Below are 25,596 nucleotides of genomic sequence, written 5' to 3' on the forward strand. Positions count from 1 at the left end.
ATATATTCAAGGATTAAAGGGGTTTTATCTTAGAGAGCCATGAATTATAAATGCAGTATTTCAAATTTTAATTGCCCCGAATTAAATGATTCAAGATAATGTTTCTTTTATAAATTCCTCATAGGGCCAGGGGGCAAGAAAAAGGAATATACACCCAATAAACCCTTTTCCCCCTCAACAGGAACAATGGATGGATGGATGCGACCTCATGTCTCTGGAGGAGGAGATGGCTCCTGCCAAAGATAGAGGCTTTAAGGACAACATGTCACACACGAGCTGAGAAATGAGTGAAGTTTAATCTGTGGTTGGTGGACGCTGACAGTCTCAGGACAAGATTCCTTCAGCTGCACAGTGAGTCTGGTTCAGCTGGAGAAAAACGTTTCCATCCAGGACTTGTTGGGTCTGGTTAAAGCTTAGAGCTCACACACACACACACACACACACACACACACACACACACACACACGATACAGAGGTCTTTAGAAAAGCAGCACACAGATTGGATGTCACCATTAAGGTTGGTAAAAGGTAAACAGTTGCATAAAAATACAGATTTGTGATGGAAAAGTGCTCGAGCCACAGAAGACACGTGAAACAGGATTCAGAACAAGAACATGGAGCGGTACAAAGTGCTAGACGGCGTCCGACTTCAGCGGGACACGAGGGTTTTAACCACTGAAAGAGGAATGTGACGGCAGCATGAGTTCACCACCTTCACACCACCAGCAGGTCTCCGTTAGCAACACAGAACTCTCCAGAACTCTGTGGGTTAACGAGGAGTGACCCCAACTCACATTTTAAATGGTACATTTATAAATGGCCAAGCTAAAGACAGGTTCACTGACAGTCACAGCACTTATTCTTGTTTCTAAGGAAGTTAAATACGGTGCTGTTATTCATCAGACATCTCAGTCTGAGCACAAACATCCACGTACAGGAAACCTGGACAGTTGAAAGATGATATTTCATGTTGTTAACGACCTCTAGAACCCCTTTTAGCAGAACTGCAATATGTCAAGATGTAGCTTTTGAGAAATTTCACTCTCCTATCGTGGATTAGATGAAAGAATCTATATAAATGTCTCCTAGAGAACAGAGCTGGAACTGGGAAGTGATGACCAATTCTTAGCCTAAAACCAGGCTAGGCTAGGCTAGTTTCAACACGTACCTGCCTCTAAAACCAAACTGCTGCTGAGACAACTAGTCGGTTCTCTGACTATAAAATAGAAACCAATCAATAGAAAATTAATGCCCATAAATCAATAAGGGAATTCTACAGTTCATCATAAATTGGCCACAAAACTGATCCTAGCACGAGATCCAGACAACAAATCTGAATGCTAAAGTCTTAAAATGACATTTCTATTATTTGTTTCAGGCAACAATGACTTCCTACCACTGGCTGACCAATCACAGTCTGAAGAGCTGTTCCTTAAAGGATCTGTTGGATGATCGTTCTACTTCACATTAAAACATCTACTGTATGCTAAACCTGCCAGGTTTACTCATTCCCTTTCAGTCAACAAAGCACATAAAATGACTATTTCAGATGATAACTGTTTACAGTAAGAAGCTACTTTCACAGGTTTGTATTTGCCAGATGTGAAAATGCAAATAGACAACAACAAAGCTAATTGTGAAGAATGGATTTTTGAAAGCAGGAGGTCCATCTAGCAGAACATATGTGAGTAAATTCTAACTTCATGTCTGATTAGAGGATTCAGCTATCAGTTTACTGCTTTAAAGGTTCACAACTGGAACCACTTTTACAGAAACTTCAGTTTGTGAGCATCAGTGACACATTTCATTCCAGTATTTCAAACTGGGTTATAGAAATCTACATTAAAAGTGATTACATTATTCAGTACTAAGGGCTTCACACAGCTGAATTTACTGGATGTAAAACATAGACTGTATAGAAAAGACTGGCACAGCAAAGGTGGAGTCACCCATTGGTTTTCAAACATTGTGAATTATTATTCATAATGTTATTATTATGAAAAATATTATGAAGCTTTAAGTATGGAATTTGGCTGTTGCCAAGCTGAGGACATGACTTATGGCGATATGGTAGCTCCAACCTAAAACACAGTCTGCTTTATTGTCTGTCTTCTTCTAAATGCAACCATGATTTACTAAATGAACACCATTCTGTATTCAAACAGTCTGGAAATCCGCGACTGAGACATAAACTCATCAGGAAAATGTTTACTGGTCATGCAGGAAAGCAGTTTCACCTTTTAGATCCAACTTTACTGCAGTCAGTGATTAAAAAAAGAGCTCAGCTAGAAGGAATCAGCAGTGTTTTTATGTCTGGATTCTTTGATCGCACTGATTTTCTCCAAACCAGAATCAGCAGATACGTGATTTAAATAGAGGTCTACAGAGGTTCTCTAGAAGATAATCCAGAGTTTACATACACTGGGAAAGACCTTGTGTATCTCAACAGTCTTGAGTTTCCAATGAATCCCTAATTTTCTCTCATGGAATCAGTGAAACACATGAATCTCTGTCACAAAAAAAAACAATCATGCATTTTGGTTCTTTCATAGATTTATTATAGATCTTCTGGAAATATGACAAAAATATACAAACAGCAACTTGAATTATCAGTTTTGGCGACGTAGCGAGCTGTTAATCACATTGGTGTAATAGCACTAACACATAGCACTGGTGGTAGTGCTGTGGCTGTTTAACTTTCTAATTACAGTCGACTACAGCTGCTGACTCCTCTGAGCCAATTTAAACAGGGACCATCAGTAGACTCAGGAACAAGCACTACAATGAGTAAGTCATCATAGAACATTAAAGTAGGAGTCACTGGACACTCAAGACTGTCATCGGCACGGCCTTCACTGGTGGATGTAAACTTTTATTCACATCTGTAGCTGCTGCTTTGAGCTTAAACTACTGCTCATGCTATCGTATCTGTACAGCAACACATTAAAGCTGTTCTTTGTTTTCCCACCAGGGCCTGAATTTCCAGAACAGTGCTGACAGATTTTTACATATCTGTTGGCTGATCTTTGTTTTAACATGAACATTTTTGAAATCCTTTAAATTAGAATTGCAACTATGAGATGAACTGAAGAAAAAATTTTCAAATAAAAGACAAACCTGCCAGAGCAACCTATGGAATGGAGATGTTTCTAGAAGTCCTCTATCTTTGGTACTGCTGTACAGCCATGTCATGTTACATATTACCCAACAGACAGTATAATTTCATTACCAGCTTATATAGATTTATCTGAACTGAACTCATTTAAACCCACAAAGCCACGTAAAATCTTAGATAGTACTCCATTTATACCATTATTTCTAAGTTCAAAAACTAGCTGACAATAATGAGTAACGTGCAACCTGTCACTTCCTGACATCTGATAAAATGTTGGAAGTGATAACATATATGGCCAAAGTTCCACATTATTTCCTCCAGGATGCCGTGGCTGTCAGGTTTTCAGTCAGAGCCCAGAGTGTTATTGGGGTCACCCCTCCAGTTAACACCAACCAGAGGATAAAATCCACGGATACTGTCGTCTTGTTTAGTACACAAAGTGTCGTGATGCAGTTGCCTCATTTTAAGGCAGTCGAACAGAAAGTTTCCAACACGAAGCACACACCTTTCTGCCTCTCAGTGGTGTTTATGGCTTTATCAGGGGCAACAGCAGCGATCATCCCTTCACTAACCTCCATGGAAAATCACTGCAGTTTAAACTACACAGTACATTCATAAAGAGAATTAAAACACAATTATTTTTCATTGAGAAAGCAAAACCATCTTCCATTTAAGCCTGTCCTATAGAGTGATAACAGCTGACATCGACTGAAAACAGAAAACTTTGTGTCCTTCAGTCCTTTTTTAACCTTAAAATGGTTTCTTAGAGGGCAGTGATGGTCTTTACTCAGCAGCACACCCCACGATGCACCACAGAATACGATTGTCAACTCAAAACATACCAGACACAGATGGAGACAAACTGCAGTAATAAACCAACTAATTCACACAATCAAGTGAGAGTTTGGCTTTGTGGAAATAATTTTCATCTAACTCACTTTAGCTGTTTTTTTTTCTTCTCTAACTTTTTGCTGGAACCCGTTCTTTCTGTGGTGTCCCTCTTCTTTTCTTCTCATGCAGTAGGCCTCAAACAGTTTCCTACATTTCAAACTTAACCAAAAGCTAATTTAAACCAAAACCTTTTCTGCACAGAAGGCCAAGAGACAGTCCAGCAGCGGACAACTAAAAAAAGCCACGCTGGATGAATGTACACTCGAAACAGTTCTGACTTTCAATCAATTTTTTTCAGCTTCTATATTTCTGAGTCGTTTAAGAGACACAAAAATAAATAAATAGCATGGGTTGTGGCAGTAAGTGGAATATATTTATTCACTGTTCTCTTTGGGATTATCTTCAGTTCGACTGGCACTTAGGTTACCCACTTCCCTTTGGCCGTGCTGGTTTGAAATTCCAATGGAGGCCAAAGCTGAATCAACATCTTGGCTGACTTTCTGAGTCTCCTCCTGCACTTTCTCTCCATTGGCCTCCATACTCATCCCATATAACGCCTTCTCCCCGTTCAGGAAGGGACTGTGCTCCTCCATCGGGATCTCCTGGCCTTCCTCCACCTCCTCCAGCTTGCGCAAGATAATAGGTAGCTTTGCATCCGAATCAGTGTTTTCAAGCAAAGCAATATCGCTTTCCTCATAGCGCGGCAGCAGAGCACCTTCCTCCTGTTTCTTCTGGAAGTGCAGACGTTTGGCCCGACCGCTGGCTGATGCCTTCTCCAGGATCTGCTTCTCAGCCAGGCGGAGCTGAATAGCCAAGCGGGAGTGAAGAGATAAATCGGGTTTTTCCAGCATGGACTGGTCCTCCTGGAAGAGAGCAGGCAGGAGGAGAGGAAAAACAGGGTTTAAGGTTTTTAAAGGAAGGATAAACTCATTACTTCAAACATTTGATTTTGCCTGCAAGATCTTCAAACTGTCCCAAAGCTCTTTTTCTTTTTTTTCTCGTTTTTTACAAAACCTGTAGCGTCAACAATCCATTAATCATGCCTGCCCTGGTGGCCATTCTTAAGGGCCATAAACATTTTTTCCTTTACCGACCCTGTTAGTGTAGAGCACCCTTAAATTCTAGAGTCAAACACCTCAGATGATAACTTCTAACGTGAATTAAACGCCAGCTGACTGACCTCTGAGGTGGTCTTGTAGGTCTTGAGCAGCAGAGCAGCTCGAGTCTCCAGGAAAGTCCACAACTTGATCTCGTTGTCCCAGCTGACAGGGAACTCGCTGTTTCCCAGCGTGAAGATCTTATTGATGACACGATCTCCAAGAAGGTAGTCCTTCAGCTCCTCTGAAATGAAGCTAGATGTTAATATTTCTAGGACCATTAGTAAAAATTTTTTTTTTTTTTTTAAAAACGGAAAAATAAAAGTTGATTCTGAAAAGCAACAGGTTTGCAATACATCTGACTCTAGCTCAGGGGTGTCAAACATGTGGCCAGTGTGCCAAAATCGGCCCACCAGAGGGTCCAATCTGGCCCATTGGATGACTTTGTAAAGTGTAAAAATTAGAGAAGACATTAACTGAAGATTATATATTAGTAAAACTATAAATTTAAAGTAATTTCTAGACTGTGACAAGTTGTTTTGATCATAAAGTAAAATACTAGATTGTTTATTGTTATTTTGTCGTTTTGTCTCATTTTTGTAATATTGTCTACTGTTTTTGTTTTTGCCTTTTTTGTCTCTCATTTGTCTCATGTTTTTGTAATTTTGTCTCACTTGTGTTGTTTTTTTGTTGCTTGGTTTTTCGCTTTTGTCATTTTTTGTCTCGTTTGTGTCATTTGTCCATTGTTTGTCACTTTGTAACTTTTTCGTCTCTTTTTTGTTTTGTATCGTGTCGTTTGTCTCATTTTTTGTTGTTCTGTCTCGTTTTTGTAATACTTTGTATTGTTTTTTGGTGGTTTTTTTTGGTCTGATTTTTTTATCATTTTGACCATAAAGTAAAATGCTATATCCAGATAGCTGTGACTAAATGTTGTGTTCCTTTGTAGACACTCTGTGATCTGGAAGTTGTAATGTGGAAATGATAAACTGAAGTGTAATATTGCCTAAATTGAATTTCTTTTTCTTCAGAAATTTCAGGTTGTTAATGATGTTTAGTAAAAAGATAATTCCATAAATGCGAACATTTTCAGAATGTACTGTTTTGCACTAAAACAAAGGAAACATTTGGAGTTGTGGTTATTTATAGGTTATTATGCTGTGGTTTTACTGTTCCGGTCCACTGGAGATCAGACTGGTCTGAATGTGGAACCTGGACTAAGATGAGTTTGACTCCTCTGGTTTAGGGGAAGACAACTACTTTCCATTTCCCATGACTGAAATGGAGGATACCGCTGGTTTGGCCGCACAAAGTCAGAATCGGTGCGCCTTACAAAGAATCCAGACTGTAATCTTAAAGCACATGTTCATAGAAAAATCAACATTGCTGATAAAAATTGATGACCTAAATAGATACAATAATCAGATATGATTCTGATTCAGATGTGGTAATTCTATCTTATGCCTTTAATATGTGATCAGTGTTTCTCAATCTGATTCTTATCAAATGTCTGATAAACCAGACTGCCCTTCCAACACGGTTCAGGTGTAATTATCTTAAAGAGCTCTGTTTACATTCCTGAAGAAGTTGCAGGAGATCTTTGGTTCCTTCACCCTGTTCTTTGATCTGAGGACCTGAACACAGCTTAATGGAAGATGAAAGAGGAGAACTGCAGCTCCTAGTTTTGTGTGTATACTATTCCATCATGTCACATCTGTTAAGAAACGTTGACACGCATACACACAGAGATGATACCCACACACACACATCCAAAGGCATTGGAGCTGTTTTAAAAATTAACATGCAGCAAAAATGTGAATAATATATCAAGCGGGCTCCTGAAGATGAGTCCTGTGACAGAGGAGGATGTGGCCTTGTGTGGCGGGGGATTTATGACACCGCTGCCTATCTGCATGCACGCCGATGAATATTGCAAACCCCACAGTGGATTGCTCCTTCCACACATCTGGTGGCCTGCCTTGATCAATTAACCAGCCTGGGAATGGACAGGCCTTCCTCCTCCACCTTCACATCCTCTCCGTCGCTGGCGGAGGAAGCAGTCGCTCGACGACCGTCTCCGAGGACTGAGCTTCGTTTTAGAGATCTACCAGGTTTGTAGCTCGCAGATTCCAGGGAATGAGCTGCTTGTATTTCACAGTTAGTGTGTGAATGTCGGTGTGTCTGTCTGTCTGTCTTACCCTCTGTCATGCAGAAGACTCTCAGGAAGGCGAGGAGTTGGGCTGATATTGGAGGTTCACTACAGTGCAGAGCAAAGATACAGGACCTAAAAATACAAGAAGCATATGGGCCAACAGCAATAGGTCAAAAAACAGCTCCACGAATCGAGATGAAGCAAGTTTATAATTAACACACAGTCTGACACAAAACTGCACAGAAGCCTTAAAATGATAGCTCAACATCTGTTTCAAATACACTCAAACGCTGGTTTCCTGAGAGCAAAATGAAAACATCAACTTCATGTTCAGGACAGAATAGGGGGCAGCGCACAAGGTTTGTGATTCTTATCTTCAACAGTTCTGCCTCGATCACAATAACAAACATCAAATTCAGTAATAAAGCCGTGTTTACAGCATAAAACAGATGGAATTTAACAACCAGGTGCAGCTTGTGAATGGTCTACACTGTGTACTTAGGTTCAGAGTTCAAAGACAGCGTTGGGACACATTTTACTGTCAAAGTCCTAATAATTAGCTTTGCAAGGTGAAGGCAGCAGACAAAGGTTAGTAAAGCATCAAACTCAACCAGCACTGGCAGTGCCCACCAATAAGCGGAAGTCTCCTTGTGTGCTTTGTTTATTATAGTAAGTAACTTAGTCCACGGCTAAAAAGTTAAGACTATATTCCGTATCTACAGTATGTAATTCACACTTAACTTGTTTGCTTTGTTTAAAACAAACTCAGGTCTATTTGCACCATTAGTACTATTCACTGTGGACTCATGGAAAAAGCTGCCAATCAGTCTTCAGAAGAATACTGATTATTTTTCAAGAATATTATTTTATACATTTATGTGTACATCAAGTTTTCTTTACCTTGTCAACATGTCACATCTCTGATCTGCAGCTGCTGGCCTCATCACCTGTTATCCTGCCATCCTCCACCCCCCTCACCCCCTACATCACCCAACCGGTCGGGGCAGATGACCACCTTCCCTGAGCCTGATCCTGCCTGAGGTTTATTTCCCCCTCCCTATACCAGGGATGTTTTTGTTCTTTCCTACCGTCTCTCTTAAGGAAAGGCAAAGGCAACTGTGGATTGTTGGGTTTCACTATGTTAAACACTATGACACTATGACATATGTTGTGAATCTGCACTATATAAATAAAACTGAATTGAATTGAAGGTGGTTAGCACTGTCTTGCGGCAAGAAGATCCCCGGTTCACATCCAGGCCTTCCTGTGATCTTTCTGCATGGAGTCTCCATGTTCTCCTGTACATGTGTGGACTTTCTCCAGGTTCTCCAGCTTCCTCCCACAGTCCAGAAACATGCTGAGGTTAACTGGTGATTCTAAATTGTCCGTAGGTGTGAATGTGAGTGTGATTGTCTCTATGTGTAGCCTTGTGATAGGCTGTTACCTGTCCAGGTGAACCTTCACCCTCAGTCAGCTGGGATAGACTCCATCCCCCCATGACCCTGATGGACGGATGAATTAACTGAAGGTCCATTTGGTGATTTGTGTTCACTAGAAGGGACCATTTCTGTCAGTTTGCAAAAGTGGAATTTGAAACGCTGACTGACTATAGTAATTCAACAATATCACAACAGTGTAGTACAGAGTGTTTGAGCAGAGTCATAGGGGAGCTGGTGTGCTCAAGGTGCACTGAGTAGCACAGGAGAGGATAGAGAGAGAGACGGGAACTTCCTAAAGGTACGCATTCTGAAGGACGCAACAGAGTAAGGGTAAATCAAAGCCATTTTAAGGCAGTGAGTGATTATTTACATGGAATATACTTCCAAATACGTAATTCCTATACACAGAGATCAGCTTTAAAGGGTCTACATTAGACTGGGTGGTTAACTACGTAGTTTTCTATGGCGTACTGAACTCAGAGGACCTATTTATTCCAGTCTGGATATTATGAAACAATACATGTACAATTTTGAGATTTTACACATGAATAAATCCAATAACATCAAATTCTTGACTTTTATGTGTCTCTGAACAATAATGTTCATATGAGACAGAAAGTATGGGATATTTTCCTGTTTCAACAAAGTGATCGATGTGATCAGCAGCACAGGGTCGCCATTATTACAGCTGCCTCCCTCCTCTTTCTATCAGATTATCCCTGTGACCAGCGCTCCACAGCAACAGATCATCCAGCTCAGGAAAATTCACTGTTCGTACTAACCGTTCCACTGTGTGTTTACATATTATTTCCACTTACAGTATCAGTACAGAGTGATTTGCATGTGGTAAAAAGAGTCTGATAGCAGCCGCCCCACATGTCAGCGAGGCCTGACGCAGAAGCTGCTGCTCTTTCCTTTGAAAATGATCTACGCGCATATCTGTCAGTTTAATAGAGCGCCCCGGCAACAACGGGGATTGTTTCACTTAATTTCCACTGTTGAGATTTAGACTGTCATCAATAAGAGATTAAAGCCGTCTGATTAAAAATGCCGCACAGAGAATGTTGCATAAAATTAAGGGGCTAATGATAAAATGATTAAGCTTCTTGGTGATGAAAGTGTTGGGGCGGATGGTAAATTGATACTTGGTGGGGTGGGAGGGGGAAAAAAGAGACCTGCTGCAACATTTATGTTATGTCTTCAATTATGCCAAAGGGGGGTCTAATTGGTTGAAATATCTACTGTTGGAAGACAAAAGACCCGCACAGCCATATGAAAGGTACATGGAGTTAATCGGAAGCCTGAAGCTCTCCTTAACCCACATTAAAGACTTCATATGAACTCTTGGGGCGTAGCTGAACAGAGCATGCACTATCTGTGTAGATAAAAATAATGAAAGGCAGGGGTCGAACGTACGCTGGGATGCCAGCTCGTGCCAGCACTTCGGCTTTCATGGCGTAGAGGCGTTCGCTCTTACTGACACCCAGCTTGATCTTAACTCGGTCGTGGGCATTATCCTGGAAGAAGAAGCCGTTGTGGATGACAAACTCAGCATTGGATCTCGTGCCATAGAAGATATAGATCTGCAGGGAAAATAAACCATAAGACAATCAGTTTCACCAGCAAACCATCCAACACCTGCCTTGATGGTACAATCCAATTAATCTCAGCATTTAACCTTTAAATTACACATGGTTGCAGTTTATACCAGGGGTGTCAAACTCATTTTAGTTCAGGTTCCACATTCAGCCCAGTAAAACCACAGCATAATAACCTATAAATAACCACAACTCCTAATGTTTCCTTTGTTTTAGTGCAAAAAAAGTACATTCTGAAAATGTTCATATTTAAGGAATTGTCTTTTTACAAAACATTATAAACAACCTTAAATTTCTGAAGAAAAATAATTCAATTTTGACATTCAGCCTCAGTTTATCATTTCCACATTATAACTTCCAGATTACAAAGTGTCTACAAAGGAACACAACATTTAGTCATCTGGAACTGAACCATAGAGGATTTTATTTTAAAATGACAAAAAGCATCAAAAACAAGACAAAATATTACAAAAATGAGACACAAAATGACGAAAATGAGAAACAAAATTACAAAAAATGAGACAAACGACACAAAACAACACAAGAGACCAAATTAGACAAAAAAAGTTTCTAAGCAACAAAAAAATGGACAACACAAGTGGGGCAAAAAAAAACACAAGTGAGACAGAAACGACACAAAACAGCAAATAAAGCAAAACTCAGTGACAAAAATAAGATAAAAAACACAAGCGAGAAAAAAGGAAACACAAAACGAGAAAAATGAGAAACAAAACGACAAAAACATGAGGCAAACGATAAAAGTCAGACAAAAAAAGACAAAACACAACAGAAACAAGACAAAATATGGCAAAACGAGACACAAAAGAACAACGAACAATTTAGTATTTTACTTTATGATCCAAACAACTTGTCATGGTCTAGAAATTATTTTAAATTTATAGTTGTACTAATTTACAATCTGCAGTTAATGTCTTCTCTGGAATTTTTACACTTTGAGGGCCGGTTCTGGCCCACGCGCCGCCTGTTTGACACCCCTGGTTTACACGTTAGCTAGCCAAAGCATATGTCTCTGTTTACAGAATACATTTCCTCGCTCAGAAAATGCCATCAATCCACAGGTTAGTAATCATGTTAGCAGCCCTACACATGTTGAAGGATATGGTTTTTGTCATAGCAAACAGCATCACAGAAGACATTTATCTCTGCAGCCAGCACAGTTTTAACTATTTCCCATCTACAGCAGAACACCCAGCATCTAGAGAACAGAGGCTAAGGTAGAAAATCAGCAAAAATCAGCAAAAAGAAAGATTTACAGAATTGTAATGATCAATAAATGTCTTGAACAGAGGCTGGCAGTGCTCCATTTCTTTACACTTAGCCCAGTTTGCACCATATTAAGTCGTGTTACATTAATCTCGGTTACCATGGATGTACAGACAGACATCAGGATTACTCTGATACAGGCAAGAATGTCTTAATTTAATGAATGAGGCATCATCTGACATGAGTAGGAGCATGGTATTAAACATCATTTCATGGTAGATTTATGGATCAATAGAAAAATAGAGATACTATAAATAGAAAGTTACAGTGCGTGTATAACATTGAATAAAACACACCGCAGAACAGCACATAGAATAACATTAATCTTCCATTCCAGAGCAGAAAAAGTTCCTAGAGACTGTGTTGTGGAGGAAATGCCTCCACTGCTTTACATCTCTCATGCTTGCATCCCCCGAGGGACATACATGTACACAAAGAGAAGCAGGATGGACATAAAGTATGAGACTTAGAGAGCAGCTCATCACCTGTTCATTCTCCTTGTAGTCCTGCAGCGCCACACACTCACAGCGATCATCCTCCAGGTTGTAGCCGGTGGTGATCTGCAAGTCAACAATTTCTTTTAACAATTCAGTCCTAACCAGCGCTTACTGAATATTTCCACTTTACAAAGTACTGAGACCCCTTCACATGTTGTACATGTTTTAATGCTGCAGACTGTGGTCAGTTGCATTTTATTGGCTTTTATTATCCTATTAATGTTTCTAGAACTTGACTGGATTTCATCTTTGGCAAACTTCTCTGGTCCATACTGCATGTCAGAGCAAAGACCAAGTCACAAAGTCAGAGGATTTCTCCTAAAACTGTGTCAAGGCATATTTCAGGACAACGGTATAAAACCATTTCTAAAATTCTCATAGCTCTCAGGAACACATCAGCCTCAATGACTGTGAAATGGAGGAGGTTTGGAACTACCAGCTTTCTCAGAGATTTCAGTCCAAACTGAGTAACCCTTAGCCAGTAGTAGTGACCAATGAGCAAAAAGTCACTCTCACCATCTTTCAGAAGTCTTCTGCTGAGATGGGAAAGATCTCAGCAGCAGTCATGAGTTCGTCCTTTATGGGGTTGAACAGAAGAGAGAGACTCAGTAACAAAAAGGCACAACAGCCTGTCTGGTAGTTAAAAAACTCAGAGCATGATGGAAAAGATCTGTGGTCTGATGAGACCAAAACTGAACTATAGGCCAGAGCTCCAAGCAGTATATTTAGTGAACATCAAGCACTGCTCATCATTTGAAAAATATCCTCCCTGCAGTGAAGTATAGTAGTGACAGCATTATCCAGGTACAGAGAAACGGGTTAGAGCTGAGGGCAGGAAGAATGCCACCAGATACAGAAAGAAATGCTGCTGAACATGGGAAACACATCCTTTATAATCAGATCTACAACACAGTAACATGTACAACAAGAAAGGAAGTCCGAGTACTTTCTGAGACAACAGTGTGTGTGTGTGTGTGTGTGTGCGTGTGCGTGTGCGTGTGCGTGTGCGTGTGTGTGTGTGTGTGTGTGTGTGTGTATGTGTATGTGTGTGTGTCTGAGGTAGACTTTACCAGTCCATTTGTGTGGTTACACATGTCCCAGAGGGGGATGAGGGCCAGAGTGACCCGGCTGCCGTCCTCAGTAGGGATCTGGTTCTGACGGGTCATAACAGAGGACACCGCCCACCTGTCACACAATCAACCAATCACTGCTCATTACTGACATGGACTGATAAATCCTGGACAACAGCAACAACAGGGAGTTCAGTATTAACATTGGTATTGTTGTTAGTGTTCATTTTTAACGTTGGTATTGTTGTTAGTGTTCATTTTTAACGTTGGTATTGTTGTTAGTGGTAATTTTTAACGTTGGTATTGTTGTTAGTGGTAATTTTTAACGTTGGTATTGTTGTTAGTGGTAATTTTTAACGTTGGTATTGCTGTGTGGAGAGACGACTTGCATCAGATGAGGACGGAGAAAAGACGGCGAAAGATGGAGGGTGAACAGATCCAATGAGGAAAAGAGGAAAATGACAGAGACAATAAAGCAGAGAGGAGGAGGTCTGAAAGAATCATTTTTCACCACGCAACTTTCTCTCCTCCTTCAACACAGTCATTTAGCTCTTAAAAGGCTTAAAATATGATTCTGATTCGTTCCAACCAGGGCTTTGTTTTCATTCCATCAGTTCTGGTAACACTGAACCACTGACCAAAGGAATCACTGATATGTAGGGACAATAAGGCGGGTTGCAAATGAAACAGATCAACTAGATTATCTGAATCCCTCTATATGGAGATTAAAAGTGAAAATGAAACACCCCAGGTGTTTGTATTCCCCCAGTTTATGCGTGTGTAAATGTAGTAAGTCCACTAGGGCCAAAGGTGAAGCAGGATGGCAGTGTAAACGATCTGAAATTCCCTTACTCACTACTCCCTGTATACAATACACAACATCATCATCATCATCTTCACCACTATGCATCAGTAGTAACAGGTGTGGAGCTAAAATACTACAACCATGTGACTAATATGTTGTTGGCCCTGCACATGCCACCAGACCAGATCTGACCTGAACTAGACCTCTCTGTGGCATCACATCTGTTAGTGACTTGGAGATACCATGGACCACAGCTGCTCCAACCACAAAACTCTGCAGAGGGTTTACTGGCTGTTAGCAGTTTGAGGAGGGGCTGAGCACTGCGGACTTTAGTTTACGGAGCTTACGTCCAAAGTTACAACAGTAACACTTAAGCTAGAACATAGCTACGCAAAAAGCAAGACGAGGTTTTCTGTCACATCACTCTGTGTTTGACCTGATCAGATATCAGAGAAGAGCTAGAGCAGCTCAGTGCATCTTTACTGTCTGCATTCTGTCCACGACTGTGGAGGCATGAGAGGCTAAGCTGCAAATAACAATCCAGTAATAAAAATTCAGTGTTTTCAGCTGAACTGGAGGTTGAGTTTACACAGAGCAGAAAGGAGACATATATGGAAACAAATTTAAATGTAAGTGGTAAAATATCTGAAGTATGAGATACGAAATTCAACTTTTTTTTTTAAGATTTATGGTATTACTTTTATAAGCTGCACAAATGACTTCTGACAAACATTTCTGAGTTCTCACTAGTTCTGGTCAGGGCTGTATAAAGTAAAACACCTCAAGAGAAAAGTGACAGTAAAAATGTGATGGGGGCAAAAAGTGGCCATACTCTACTTGGAGCTCAGAGGTTTGATACAGACAATCCAATATCATGACTAGATTTCATCTGCTGTCATAAGAGAGCAGTGAATGTGAGCAGAGGACTAATGTTTCTGCTAGCTGCATGTTATTAAATCTTCATGTTGTCTGAGGACTGAATAACAAAGTTGTCTTCTCTCTTTTTCACAGTTCTCCATGTTGCCTGTGTAGTTGCTGTAGATGTGATATGTACTTTAAACCAGCAGTAAAATGTGGCTGAACAGACCTGTTTATTTCCTCTGTGTCTCAGGGGCTGACTATGCTTACAACACACACAACGAGGGTAAGAACGTTACTTTCTTGGTTTGACTAATCTGGATGGACGAACCACCAGATTTCTACACTCTGGCTGTTCCAACAGTTTGTTTTCGGGCAACGTCACCGTCTGTCTTGATCTCAGATGTGTGAGGAAAGAGGTTAAAGCTGTTTAATCTATAATAAAGCTAACTAGTGAAGAACACACCCAGAACCAGCCCCTGCCCCAAACACACACTTACTGACCTGTAGTCGTCAAACGTGAAGCTGTCCTTCAGGGGCAGCTTGCTGGCAGCAGGATGAGTCTGGAGGTGGAGAGAAGAAGGTGGACAAGAGGAAAAAACACAAATCAGTATGAGGAATTTCATTATGCAGGTATGCTGGAGGGGGGCTGCCTAACAAGAAGAACTGGGAGTAGGGGGCCACCGCTGGGGCATGTGTGTGAGTGTGTGGTCCGTTAGTGCAGCGTGACACTCGACCCCCCACATACATCACTGTCAGCTTAATTTGTTGTGGCCAGCAGCCGTCATAAATCTGCCTCATCAATTTGGGCCTGAATCTGTGTGTGTGTGTGTGTGTGTGTGTGTGTGTGTGTGTGTGTGTGTGTGTGTGTGTGTGTGTGTGTGTGTGTGTGTGTGTGTGTGTGTGTGTGTGTGTGTGTGTGTGTGTGTGTGTGTGTGTGTGTGTGTGTGTGTTTCCTCCATTTAAAGTCACAGCAGCCACCTACTAGAGTCATTTGCAAACTGTCCCGAGCTTAGGCAGCAGAGAAAGAGAGAAAGTGGGAGAATACGAGAGGAGTTCAGTGGAATGCATAATGAAGGAAAAGAGGAGACGGAGGGAAGGAACATGGAAGCAAAGCGAGAGGGCAAAGAGGAAGAACTAAAGACAGAAAAAAGCAAACGTACGAAGAACCTAGTGTTCAGTAATAAGGGAACATGTGAGGAAGGCTGTAAGTCACCGTTATTTATCTAGAACATTTAAAAACAACAGGAGTAAAACCAAGATGCTCTCCATTATACGTCACCTAGAAGTACAAAAACAGAACTGCAATAATGTGTTGACTACAGATTCTTTTTTGGGATCACTTGATTTCTTCCTTAAGGTTAGATGTAGTCCATAATATATCACATATGTCCATCTGGCCTCATTAACTGTCACCACCTCACCTCTGTACCGCTTGTGGCAAACAAGCATCAGTTTTCAACTTTTAGTCCTACACCACCTCTGTTCGGTGATCAGTGAGAACTCAATGGAGACAGCTTTCCTTTTCTTCCAAGCATCAGAAGAGTCTGACTTACGCTGGGAGCCATAATGAAGGACAGAAAGTTAGTGAATGTAGCACAATCCAGGGTGGCGTACAACCGTAGAATGGAAACAAAGCCGTCTTATAGCGCCACGTGACGACATATTCATCCGCTCCGCTCATCAACTAGCTCCACGTAACAACAAAACGCCATAGGTCGAGGACGTCGTAAACTGAGGACCCCCTGTACCTGTCAAACCTTAAGCTTGTTTCAAACCTAAACTGAACTATTGCCCAATGTTCAAACAAACCTTACATTTAATGATTACTCCGCCATGGAACGCAGCAGAGTTAGGTGACGAACGGCGTCTGCCTGTCTGTCTCTCTGGATCCACGGATTTGTTAAAGATTTCTGTATCATTGCCAGATAGCAGCACGGTGTTACTGTAACCATGACAACCAGTGAACATACCGCTGAGGACTTATCCGTCAGAAATGATACAACGACTAAGCAGCCTTGGAGGAGTACTGAGTAGACTTGGAGGACTGCTCTCTCTGAGTGTTTTTTTTGTTTTTTTAAAGTTGATTTCATTTCCTCTGGGGAACCAAAAGCTTCCATAATGTGAGTGTTAACAGTTTTATGCCCCTAACATAAGTAATACATGAACACATAACTCTGTGCTGCACATGGCATGGCATGGAGACCGAGCAGGGAGGGCTCATGGAGGTGTGTGTGTCCCATCCTCTCATCTTTGATACATCTCCTTTCTTAACACCCCCCCTCACCCACTCACCCACACCCACACACACACACACACACACACACACACACACACACACACACACACACACACACACACACACACACACACACACACACACACACACACACACACACACACACACACACACACACACACACACACACACACACACACACACACACACACACACACACTTCCCTCCTCCTTGTTTTGTCCCCAGCTCGTTCCTCCTCACCCTCCTCCTCAGATGACCGGGCTGGAAAATTAGCTTGTCACATTGGCTTTGAATTGAATTGACCTGAATGTACCTTCCTCAAAAACCCCTCTGTCTCTCCTCCCCACCCCCCATCTCCCTGCTCTGTCTCCGCCTGGTGTTCCTGATGTATGTATGACCAGCCACACAGCCTGATATATGTTGATGTATACAGACAGACAAAATCACTGCCGACAACCCCCCAAATATGCACCCGTGCATACAAATACATGAGAAACCCCAGTATGCCTCTGAAGCTCAGAGATCAATATGATCCACCTCATTTGACTCGTACACAAAAACTAATGTTAAAAAAAGCGTAGTTTCTCGTTGTAGTCAGAGTAGTAGTCTGGCTCCAGTTAGGCTAACTTCTCTCACTGTGACCTGAACACATCGATGTGAGATTCTATGAAATCTACTTATCTTACCTTAGAGGAAACAAGCAAATAAACCAACCTAAATGTACTAAACATGAATTTATACAAAGTGGCCTCCTTTACAAAAGATGGTCATGTGTGGGGAAAATATGTGGTCTGCTGTTAAAAAAAAAGCTGAAAGCTAATAAATAATGTGCACACAGGGGTTTAAGGAATGAAGTTACTGACGACTCCTAAGGTCCTTTTCAGTAAAAGACAACAAAAAAAAACCCATCAGTAACACTTTTAGTCCCTATTTAGCATTCACAAGCAGTCAATATGTAATAAATGGCAGATTCTTAGGTTACTGCATGTGAATCTAGCTGTGACGGACGGCTTCTAAATATATATCTGACATTACTTGAATTTCTTGTCTTTAATTGGCTGGCCTCTTCAGTGAGACATCTGCAAAGAGCCAATTTATCACCCTGACTGATTCATGAGTGATATGGGCGTAAAAACTTGGTCACTTTGTTTAACTCGACAAGCACTCGTTCCTCTGCACTCACCTGTAGGGACGAATCAGTGTCACTGCACACAGCAGCTATTCAGCTCCAGAGGTGAAATATGATGTGACCACACTGTTTTACCCCGAGGTAGGGGTGGGTGTGTGTGTGTGTGTGTGTGTGTGTGTGTGTGTGTGTGTGTGTGTGTGTGTGTGTGTGTGTGTGTGTGTGTGTGTGCGCGTGTGCGTGTGCGTGTGTGTCATGAGAAAATCTCCTCTACTGATAGACAGTCGAGCTCAGAGCAGGAGCATTATTAAATACAGCACTTTGCCATCCAGACACCACAGTTCTACATTGTTGATTTTAACTGTAATGAACAGAAATCCTACAGAATGCTGTCAGGACATGAGAGAAATTAGTTATCATTTTTTCTTAGCAAAAGAACAAAACACAAACCCTATATAGCCACAAAAGTTTAAGATACACTACCGTTCAAAAGTTTGGGGTCACTTAGAAATGTCCTTATGTTTGAAAGAAAAGCAGTTTTTTTTTTAATGAAGATAGCATTAAATTAATGATAAATCCAGTCTAGTCATTGGTAATGTGGTAAATGACTATTGTAGCTGGAAACGGCTGATTTTTAATGGAATATCTCCATAGAGGTACAGAGGAACATTTCCAGCAACCATCACTCCTGTGTTCTAATGCTACATTGTGTTAGCTAATGGTGTTGAAAGGCTCATTGATGATTAGAAACCCTTGTGCAGTTATGTTAGCACATGGATAAAAGTGGGAGTTTTCATGGAAAACATGGAATTGTCTGGATGACCCCGAACTTTGGAACGGCAGTGTAGATATATAAAGATTTTTCAACAAAAAATACACTCAAAAGCCCGACTTAAAAAGAGAACTTATATCAGGGCAAACCATTTTTCAACTTCCATTGGCATGAACAACTTCTCTGCTTCGTCTACACTGTCTTACAAATGGATATTTTTAAGTCTGAACACAGTCTGAAAGGATCTTATCAGGTACCTTTGAGTGTTTACCATATCTGAGCAGGGCCTGAGAAGACGGCATGGAAGCTTTACTGTAACCTCATGAAGCCACAGTCTAGAGGCCTCATCTATCAATGCATGTACTCAACATGTGAGCACGGGAACTGTCCAAATAAACAAGATAAACCCATAAAATGACTAATCTCATCCAAGCACAGGCTTATTAGCAAACAGAAACACCACCAGAATGTCAAACACGGTCAACCTTTCCCCCTGAGAGCCCTGTGGTCTTACTCTAGAGTGACCTGCTGTGGACAAAAACAGCTAAATAGACTGTATGGAAGACTTAGCCGCTGTTACATCACTCACTGGTTTGTAGACTGCTGTTTAGAAGCCTTGAGTTTGGAATTTCATTGTAGCCACTTTGGTTCTTTGAAACTAGACATAGTGAGGGCTGGATCAGACTGGGAACAGTCACATGGTCATGATGATGATATCATCCTCTACATGGAACTCTAACTGACAAAATGAACACCATGCTGTACTCAGACATGCTTGAAACTAGTGACTGAGGCTATAAACATATTGGGAAAACGTCTACTAAGGTAACAGATTAAGTGAGAAGGAGGATCATTTCCTCATAGACTTTTATACACTCAGACCTCAGACCAGTGAAGTCACTTCTGCATCAGCTCCAGACCAGTTAGTCTGGAAGGTGAACATCCATCATCTTTTCTGTGTAGTGGAATGACTAGATAGACAACATACAGCAGAGCATTAATAAAGAACATGGATCACAGTCTTGCAGAAATTAATGGGGCAATGGACTTAAAGATGTCTTCCACAACACACGCTTCTGCTTCATTACTGGCACCATTGGCTTCTAAATAGATAAAAGTTCGCTGTGCTCGGATCTTCATGATGTGCCCATCATGTACAGTAAAAGTAAAAGTGACTCCAGTTCCTACAAGACTGAGATGATCCTCAGCTGTTCAGTAAACAACACTCCCCCCTAGTGGAGGAATTACACATTTTCAATAAGGAGTAGGTTTAAAGGTGGTTGGCCCTGGTGTTTAAAAAGACACATTAGTATTAAACACTCCATAAACATTAATAATATCTTGTATCCTGCTTCAAACACATTTTCTGAGCCATTCCACTTTGTGTGTCTAAAAAAAAGATTCAGCCAAATATAGAAATGTCCACCGTTTAAATATACAAACATTAGTTTTTTGTGCCTGTACACAGTCTAATTAAAACAAACACCTAGCTGCTGATGCAAAGAATGGTTTCTCTGAAAAACTTGTTGTTGCATCTTTGAAAAAATAAGAGACTGACTTCAGAGAAGAGGAGCTCTGATCAAAGCAGAGCTGCCATTTTATCATGCTGTAGATTAAAAATGGGAAATTAGCATATTTTGAGATTGACATCCCACTGTATGCAGTCTAGGCCTGTTAACCAACATTTCATCATTCAGTCACTGTCTCTACATCTTATTGCATTTGTTGGCAGATTACACTGGTCAGAATGTCTTTATATGATCATTTTCAAAGTTCACAATCTGAACAGTTTTTCTTTTCAAAGTGTAAGACAGAACTGCTATCTTCGATATGGAAATAATTTTTGGCATCCATCAAATTAGAAGATTGTATGCCCATCAAAATCCAAAGGAGGAGAAATATCAGTTAGTACAGCTATGGCAATACTTCAGAACATTTGTAGTTCAACTGTGTAGCTCTCGTCCAGTGTCGCCTCCTCCTGGTCTTTGAGGAGTACTTCAGGCACCAGACTTTTCTACCTTCAGCGGGAGGTTTCTTGGGTACACCTAGATGAAACATTGAGCTAAAACCAGTGCTATCTACTAAAACAGTTGTGTAATAAATCCTCTGTCATGTCTAGTTTTGGTTGTAACTTCTTAGAGAAGCATTGATTCAACTGTGCTGCAGCACTGGAGACTGCAGCTACTGGTGCTGTTGAACTATTGTACTTGATTTTAAAAAAGAAAAAAAAGGTGTTTTTGTTGCTTATTTTATTTAAAAGGTATTTCAAAAAGTTCTCTGCCTCACCCAGAAACAAGAGGTGTAACTCCCATCAGGGGTATAACTATACTATAAAGCCTTATGTCACTGCCCACACAATTCAAATGTTTGTCGTCATTTCTTTGTAAGGACAGAAAAGCTTGCTCCAGGACAAATATATATATATATATAATGTATACATACACAGTACTTAACAAATCTATCAGACCACCACCCAGTGGAAGGTGTTTGCACCAAAGGCCTAACTGACTGATACTGGAAGAGGACTGATGACAAGATTATTTTTTTAGAACAAAACATTTTACATATATCAATATTGTATCATTGAAAGTAAATGTAGTACAGCTAGGTTACGCAAAAACAGCTGTTCATCAGCATGCACAGTGGATGAATATCTGTGGCAATGATGAGCCAAAATAAGGGGATTCGGCGACATTAACAGTATTGCTGATTACCAAAATATTCTTCGTGTTTCTGTAATGATTAATCTGCCAGTATGAGCAGCTCTTTAATCTAAACGATATCTTTAATGCTAAAATATAATTACTGTTGCTATCCATGAATTTTCAAATTTACTGTTTTACTAAACAGCAGAATTACATAGTACAGCACATTAATATTTTTTGATTGAGATGCCAAATTACAGCTATTTGCTGCATTCCTGAACAGAAAAATAAATTGTTTTAAAGGCTGTATGTTATTCTTGATTCATTTCTGACTTCTCAGAGAATTCCAGTGTGCTTGCTCAAATTTAGGTATAAAAACATGAATTCAGTTGGAAATTCTTCACTCTTGCTCAAAATAGTGAAACGTAGGGAACTCACTGAGAAAGACAGAGTCTGAATTAAAGCTCTTCATGATATTGGATGGTCTTTGAGACATAAAGTGTTCTCACAGTGTAGTCAGTATGACTTGGACTTGATTGCAGAGACTGGTACTTAGAAAATGCAAGGAAGAGGCCCAAAATGAAAGCTAACTGAAGCAGATGTCAGGAACCTTAAGATCTGAAGAACTAGAGACAGAAGGAAGATGACTGCTGATCTTCAGACAGAGATTAATGCTTCTAGATCAGAATCTGAATGACCATAAGCAGACGACTAAAGGAATGAGGCTCAAAGGGAATAAGAGCTGCTAAGAAGACATTACTGAGACCTGCAAACATCCAAAAATGTCTGTAAATGACAGACAAACCTGAACGTTGCACCGAATTCCAGTAATTACTGGGTAAAAATTTCAGCTTCGTGTCTCCGTCTGTTTAAATGCACGTTCCCTTTCTGTAGGTCCCTTCTTTGATCAGCTTGGTAAATGTCATATAAACATTGGAATACTTGATTTGAGTTTACCTGTGCAGGTAGACCTACATGCAGCTGGTCTGGATATGAAGCAATTCCAGACCGTCTAATGTGAGGACACAATGTCCTGCTGAGACCAACTCTATCAAAAGCACGCCTCAAATCAAGCTATCCAGACCTATACTGACAAAGACCAGGAATCTCTACACCAAAAAAGACAAAACATTTCTAACATCTCTGTAAGCTATGACTGAAAAACAGAACTTTGGTTTACAAGTGTTTTGCAGAGGAGCCTTAACAAGAGCAGTCCTGGAGGATAATTCTGGTTTATTTCAGCAATCTGTATTTCCCATCAATGCATGGAACACTTAAATTTTGTTGCTCAGTTCCAGAGCTAAAATTAGCTTTGTCTGGCCAGTGGTCAAAGTAGGAACTTCTAAGGTTCATTAATCATTTCTTCTAAATTTGCATTTTGAGCATTCAGTGAGCATGTAGCTGTGCATATCCATGTTTAGAATTTCTGCATGAAAACATTTAAACTGCAAAACTAAATCCAGATCGAAGGTCAGACAAAAGAGGAAAGTTGATCAAAGTTTGTCATGAGGGAGGCTTCAGAGACATCAGTCTCTATCTATAGCAGAGGTAACAGTGAGCTAGCAGTGTGTATATGTGCAGTAAATGTGTACCTGTGTGTTGTGGTGTGTCTGTTTACCTGGACTAGTTTGTAGAAGTACGCGTACTGCCGTGCCGTGTTCTTATACTGGCTCAGAACATCCTGTACCGCCTGTGTTCCCAGCAGCAGCTGCACGTCCTCCTGCTGGTAGTAGAGCGGTGTGTCGTATTCTTGAGGAAGACTGTGGATGTACGGCAGCCAGGATGAAGCAGGGTTGGCCCGCTCACACAGCAGGTGGAGGGCCAGCGTCACGTTGCCCATGGCCTGCAGGATCCGGTCCTGGCCGTACAGAGGACCTGAGACATGGAGGTCAGCAGGGATGAGTGATACAGCCAGAAATACTAGCACTACTATTTAGTTTTTCTAGAGCTCAAAGACCCACACAGACTGTGTGTTTTACTGAGTAACACTAAATGTAAACTGTTCCAGTGCTTTCAAATCAAATGAAAGCATCACTGGAGCCCCACTGCCCTCCATCCAGGATCTGTTCTCTACTAGAACCAGGAAGAGGGAACATCATCATCACCCACTCACCCTGGATATAAACTGTTCTCTCCCCTCCCCTCCCCTCCAGCAGGTGCTACAGAGCCCTGTTCACTAAAACCACCAGACACAAGAACAGCTTCTACCCCACTGCATCACCCTGATAAACAGCACCATTCCTCCACACCTGTACAACATACCAGCAGATATGGACATTATTTTAAGAACAGCATTCTCTGCTTTTTGCACTGTATTATCACTCTAGCAATCAGCATTTTGAACTACTCTTTATGCATTATTTTCATATGTGTAAATATCTGTATATACACTTTTTTATTTTTATTACTATATTTTTTCTCTTCTTCTTTCTATAGTTATTTTATTATTCTCTTTCCTCGTTCCTAGGGTGACACCAACAGCCAAATCCTAATTCCTTGTATGTTGTGGACGTATTTGGCCAATAAAGCTGATTCTGAAATGAACACTACACATGTATATGCAGCAAAATATTACATTTAAAAAAAAATGTCTGACAATAAAAGTGATTTCTGACTGATCACACAGAAGTCGATAATGATGGAGTAATGACTGCAAAAGGAGCCAGATCTCCCTATCTGCACAGCAATGTGACATGCTGATATGACTTAATATCTTCACTTCTTACCCAGCACAGAGTTCTGAGCTGATTCCACTGTCATCTGCATCTTCCTGGGGATCCACAGGAACAGTTCCTCTGCCTGCAGTGTAAGTCATATTTAGCAGAGCAACTAAAATGATGGCAAGCCAACCTATGAATGGCATTAAAAACTCAGCCAAGTTAGCCAGACAAGTGATTTAAGAAGCAGAGAAACTTCTTACATTCCTACAAATCAAATATCAAGTGACCACCTTGATGTCCCTGGTGGCCCGCAGGCCGTAGCCCTCTGGTCCAAAGTCGGCCACCGTGAAGCTGTCGCAGGACGCTCCGTTCTCCTGCGCCCAGGACATCAGGTCCGGAAAGTAGTCCTCCCTGCTGCCGTCAAACACGATGGACATACCTGGACAAACGCAAACATTTACAGCATAAATGATAATATTAGAAACTGATCCCTGACTGAAAATGATAACTACTATTACACAGTGCAACAGATAAAAACATGATTTACGTTTTTTACTCACCCTTCTGTTTCTTGCGGATCTTCTCCACCAGGCCTCTGATTTGGATGTACTCCTCCCACTCTTTACCAGCAGGGGGCGCTGCGCTGCTGCATTCTGAGGAAGCATATGGACAGTAAACACCTGAACTGGAGATGAACCACTCACACACCGTGAAGAGCAGCCAGCACTAAACCTGCTGCAGAGATTTCTACTCCCTCACATGTGGAGATGAAGGTACAGTCAGTGTATTTCAAACATCAGCTTCATGACTACATTAGAGTATGAGAGCCTGAAACTGACAGAAAGGTGGAAAGAATCTACGTTAAATTCTCCTGGTTGGTTTCAAACCCGCTGTGGTCATTCAGCTACCAGGATGCGTTCTTTATCCTTCATCTCTGCTGCTTTTGAGGACATGGAGCAGACCGCACACATCTGGACTGTATCTGGACAGGTATACATGAGAGAATTTAAGACTCTCTTACTACTACATAATATAAAATGCTGTTTATAACCTAAGAATTATTTATTATAACATCAAATTTATTTTAGTGCCTCCCTGCAGTAATTTCCAACAATATAATTAAATATGCCCTGTGCAGTGTTTGTATAAACAGCTTAAAGTGATGTTTACTTTCAGAGTATCAGGATGAATTTGACTGATAGCATCGTATTTTGTTTTTATTCAATATTTATTATCACAATAACAGCATTGTTGTGAATTCTCTTAGCCTCGACGACTGTGCAATGAAAATCTGACTACATGACAGCTGTGGTTTACATCCGTGTTTACT

The 25,596-nt window shown here is 40.8% G+C and overlaps 1 protein-coding gene across 1 annotated transcript in view; it reads right to left on the reverse strand.

Moving 5' to 3' along the window:
* Positions 1-277: 277 nt before the first annotated feature.
* Positions 278-25,596, reverse strand: part of setd3 (SET domain containing 3, actin histidine methyltransferase) — a 30,394-nt gene continuing 5,075 nt past the window's right edge. Inside the window, exons 3-13 of the mRNA XM_023262790.3 lie at positions 24,827-24,919; positions 24,557-24,705; positions 24,333-24,405; positions 23,225-23,481; positions 15,308-15,366; positions 13,141-13,255; positions 12,059-12,133; positions 10,108-10,274; positions 7,299-7,384; positions 5,187-5,347; positions 278-4,869 (exon numbers count right to left, since the gene is read on the reverse strand). Coding sequence (XP_023118558.1) covers positions 4,381-4,869; positions 5,187-5,347; positions 7,299-7,384; positions 10,108-10,274; positions 12,059-12,133; positions 13,141-13,255; positions 15,308-15,366; positions 23,225-23,481; positions 24,333-24,405; positions 24,557-24,705; positions 24,827-24,919 — 1,724 coding nt within the window. The 3' untranslated portion in view covers positions 278-4,380. The remainder of the gene's footprint in view (positions 4,870-5,186; positions 5,348-7,298; positions 7,385-10,107; positions 10,275-12,058; positions 12,134-13,140; positions 13,256-15,307; positions 15,367-23,224; positions 23,482-24,332; positions 24,406-24,556; positions 24,706-24,826; positions 24,920-25,596) is intronic.

Source organism: Amphiprion ocellaris, chromosome 20, assembly GCF_022539595.1.
Source record: "Amphiprion ocellaris isolate individual 3 ecotype Okinawa chromosome 20, ASM2253959v1, whole genome shotgun sequence".
In the NCBI taxonomy this organism is placed as follows: domain Eukaryota; kingdom Metazoa; phylum Chordata; class Actinopteri; family Pomacentridae; genus Amphiprion; species Amphiprion ocellaris.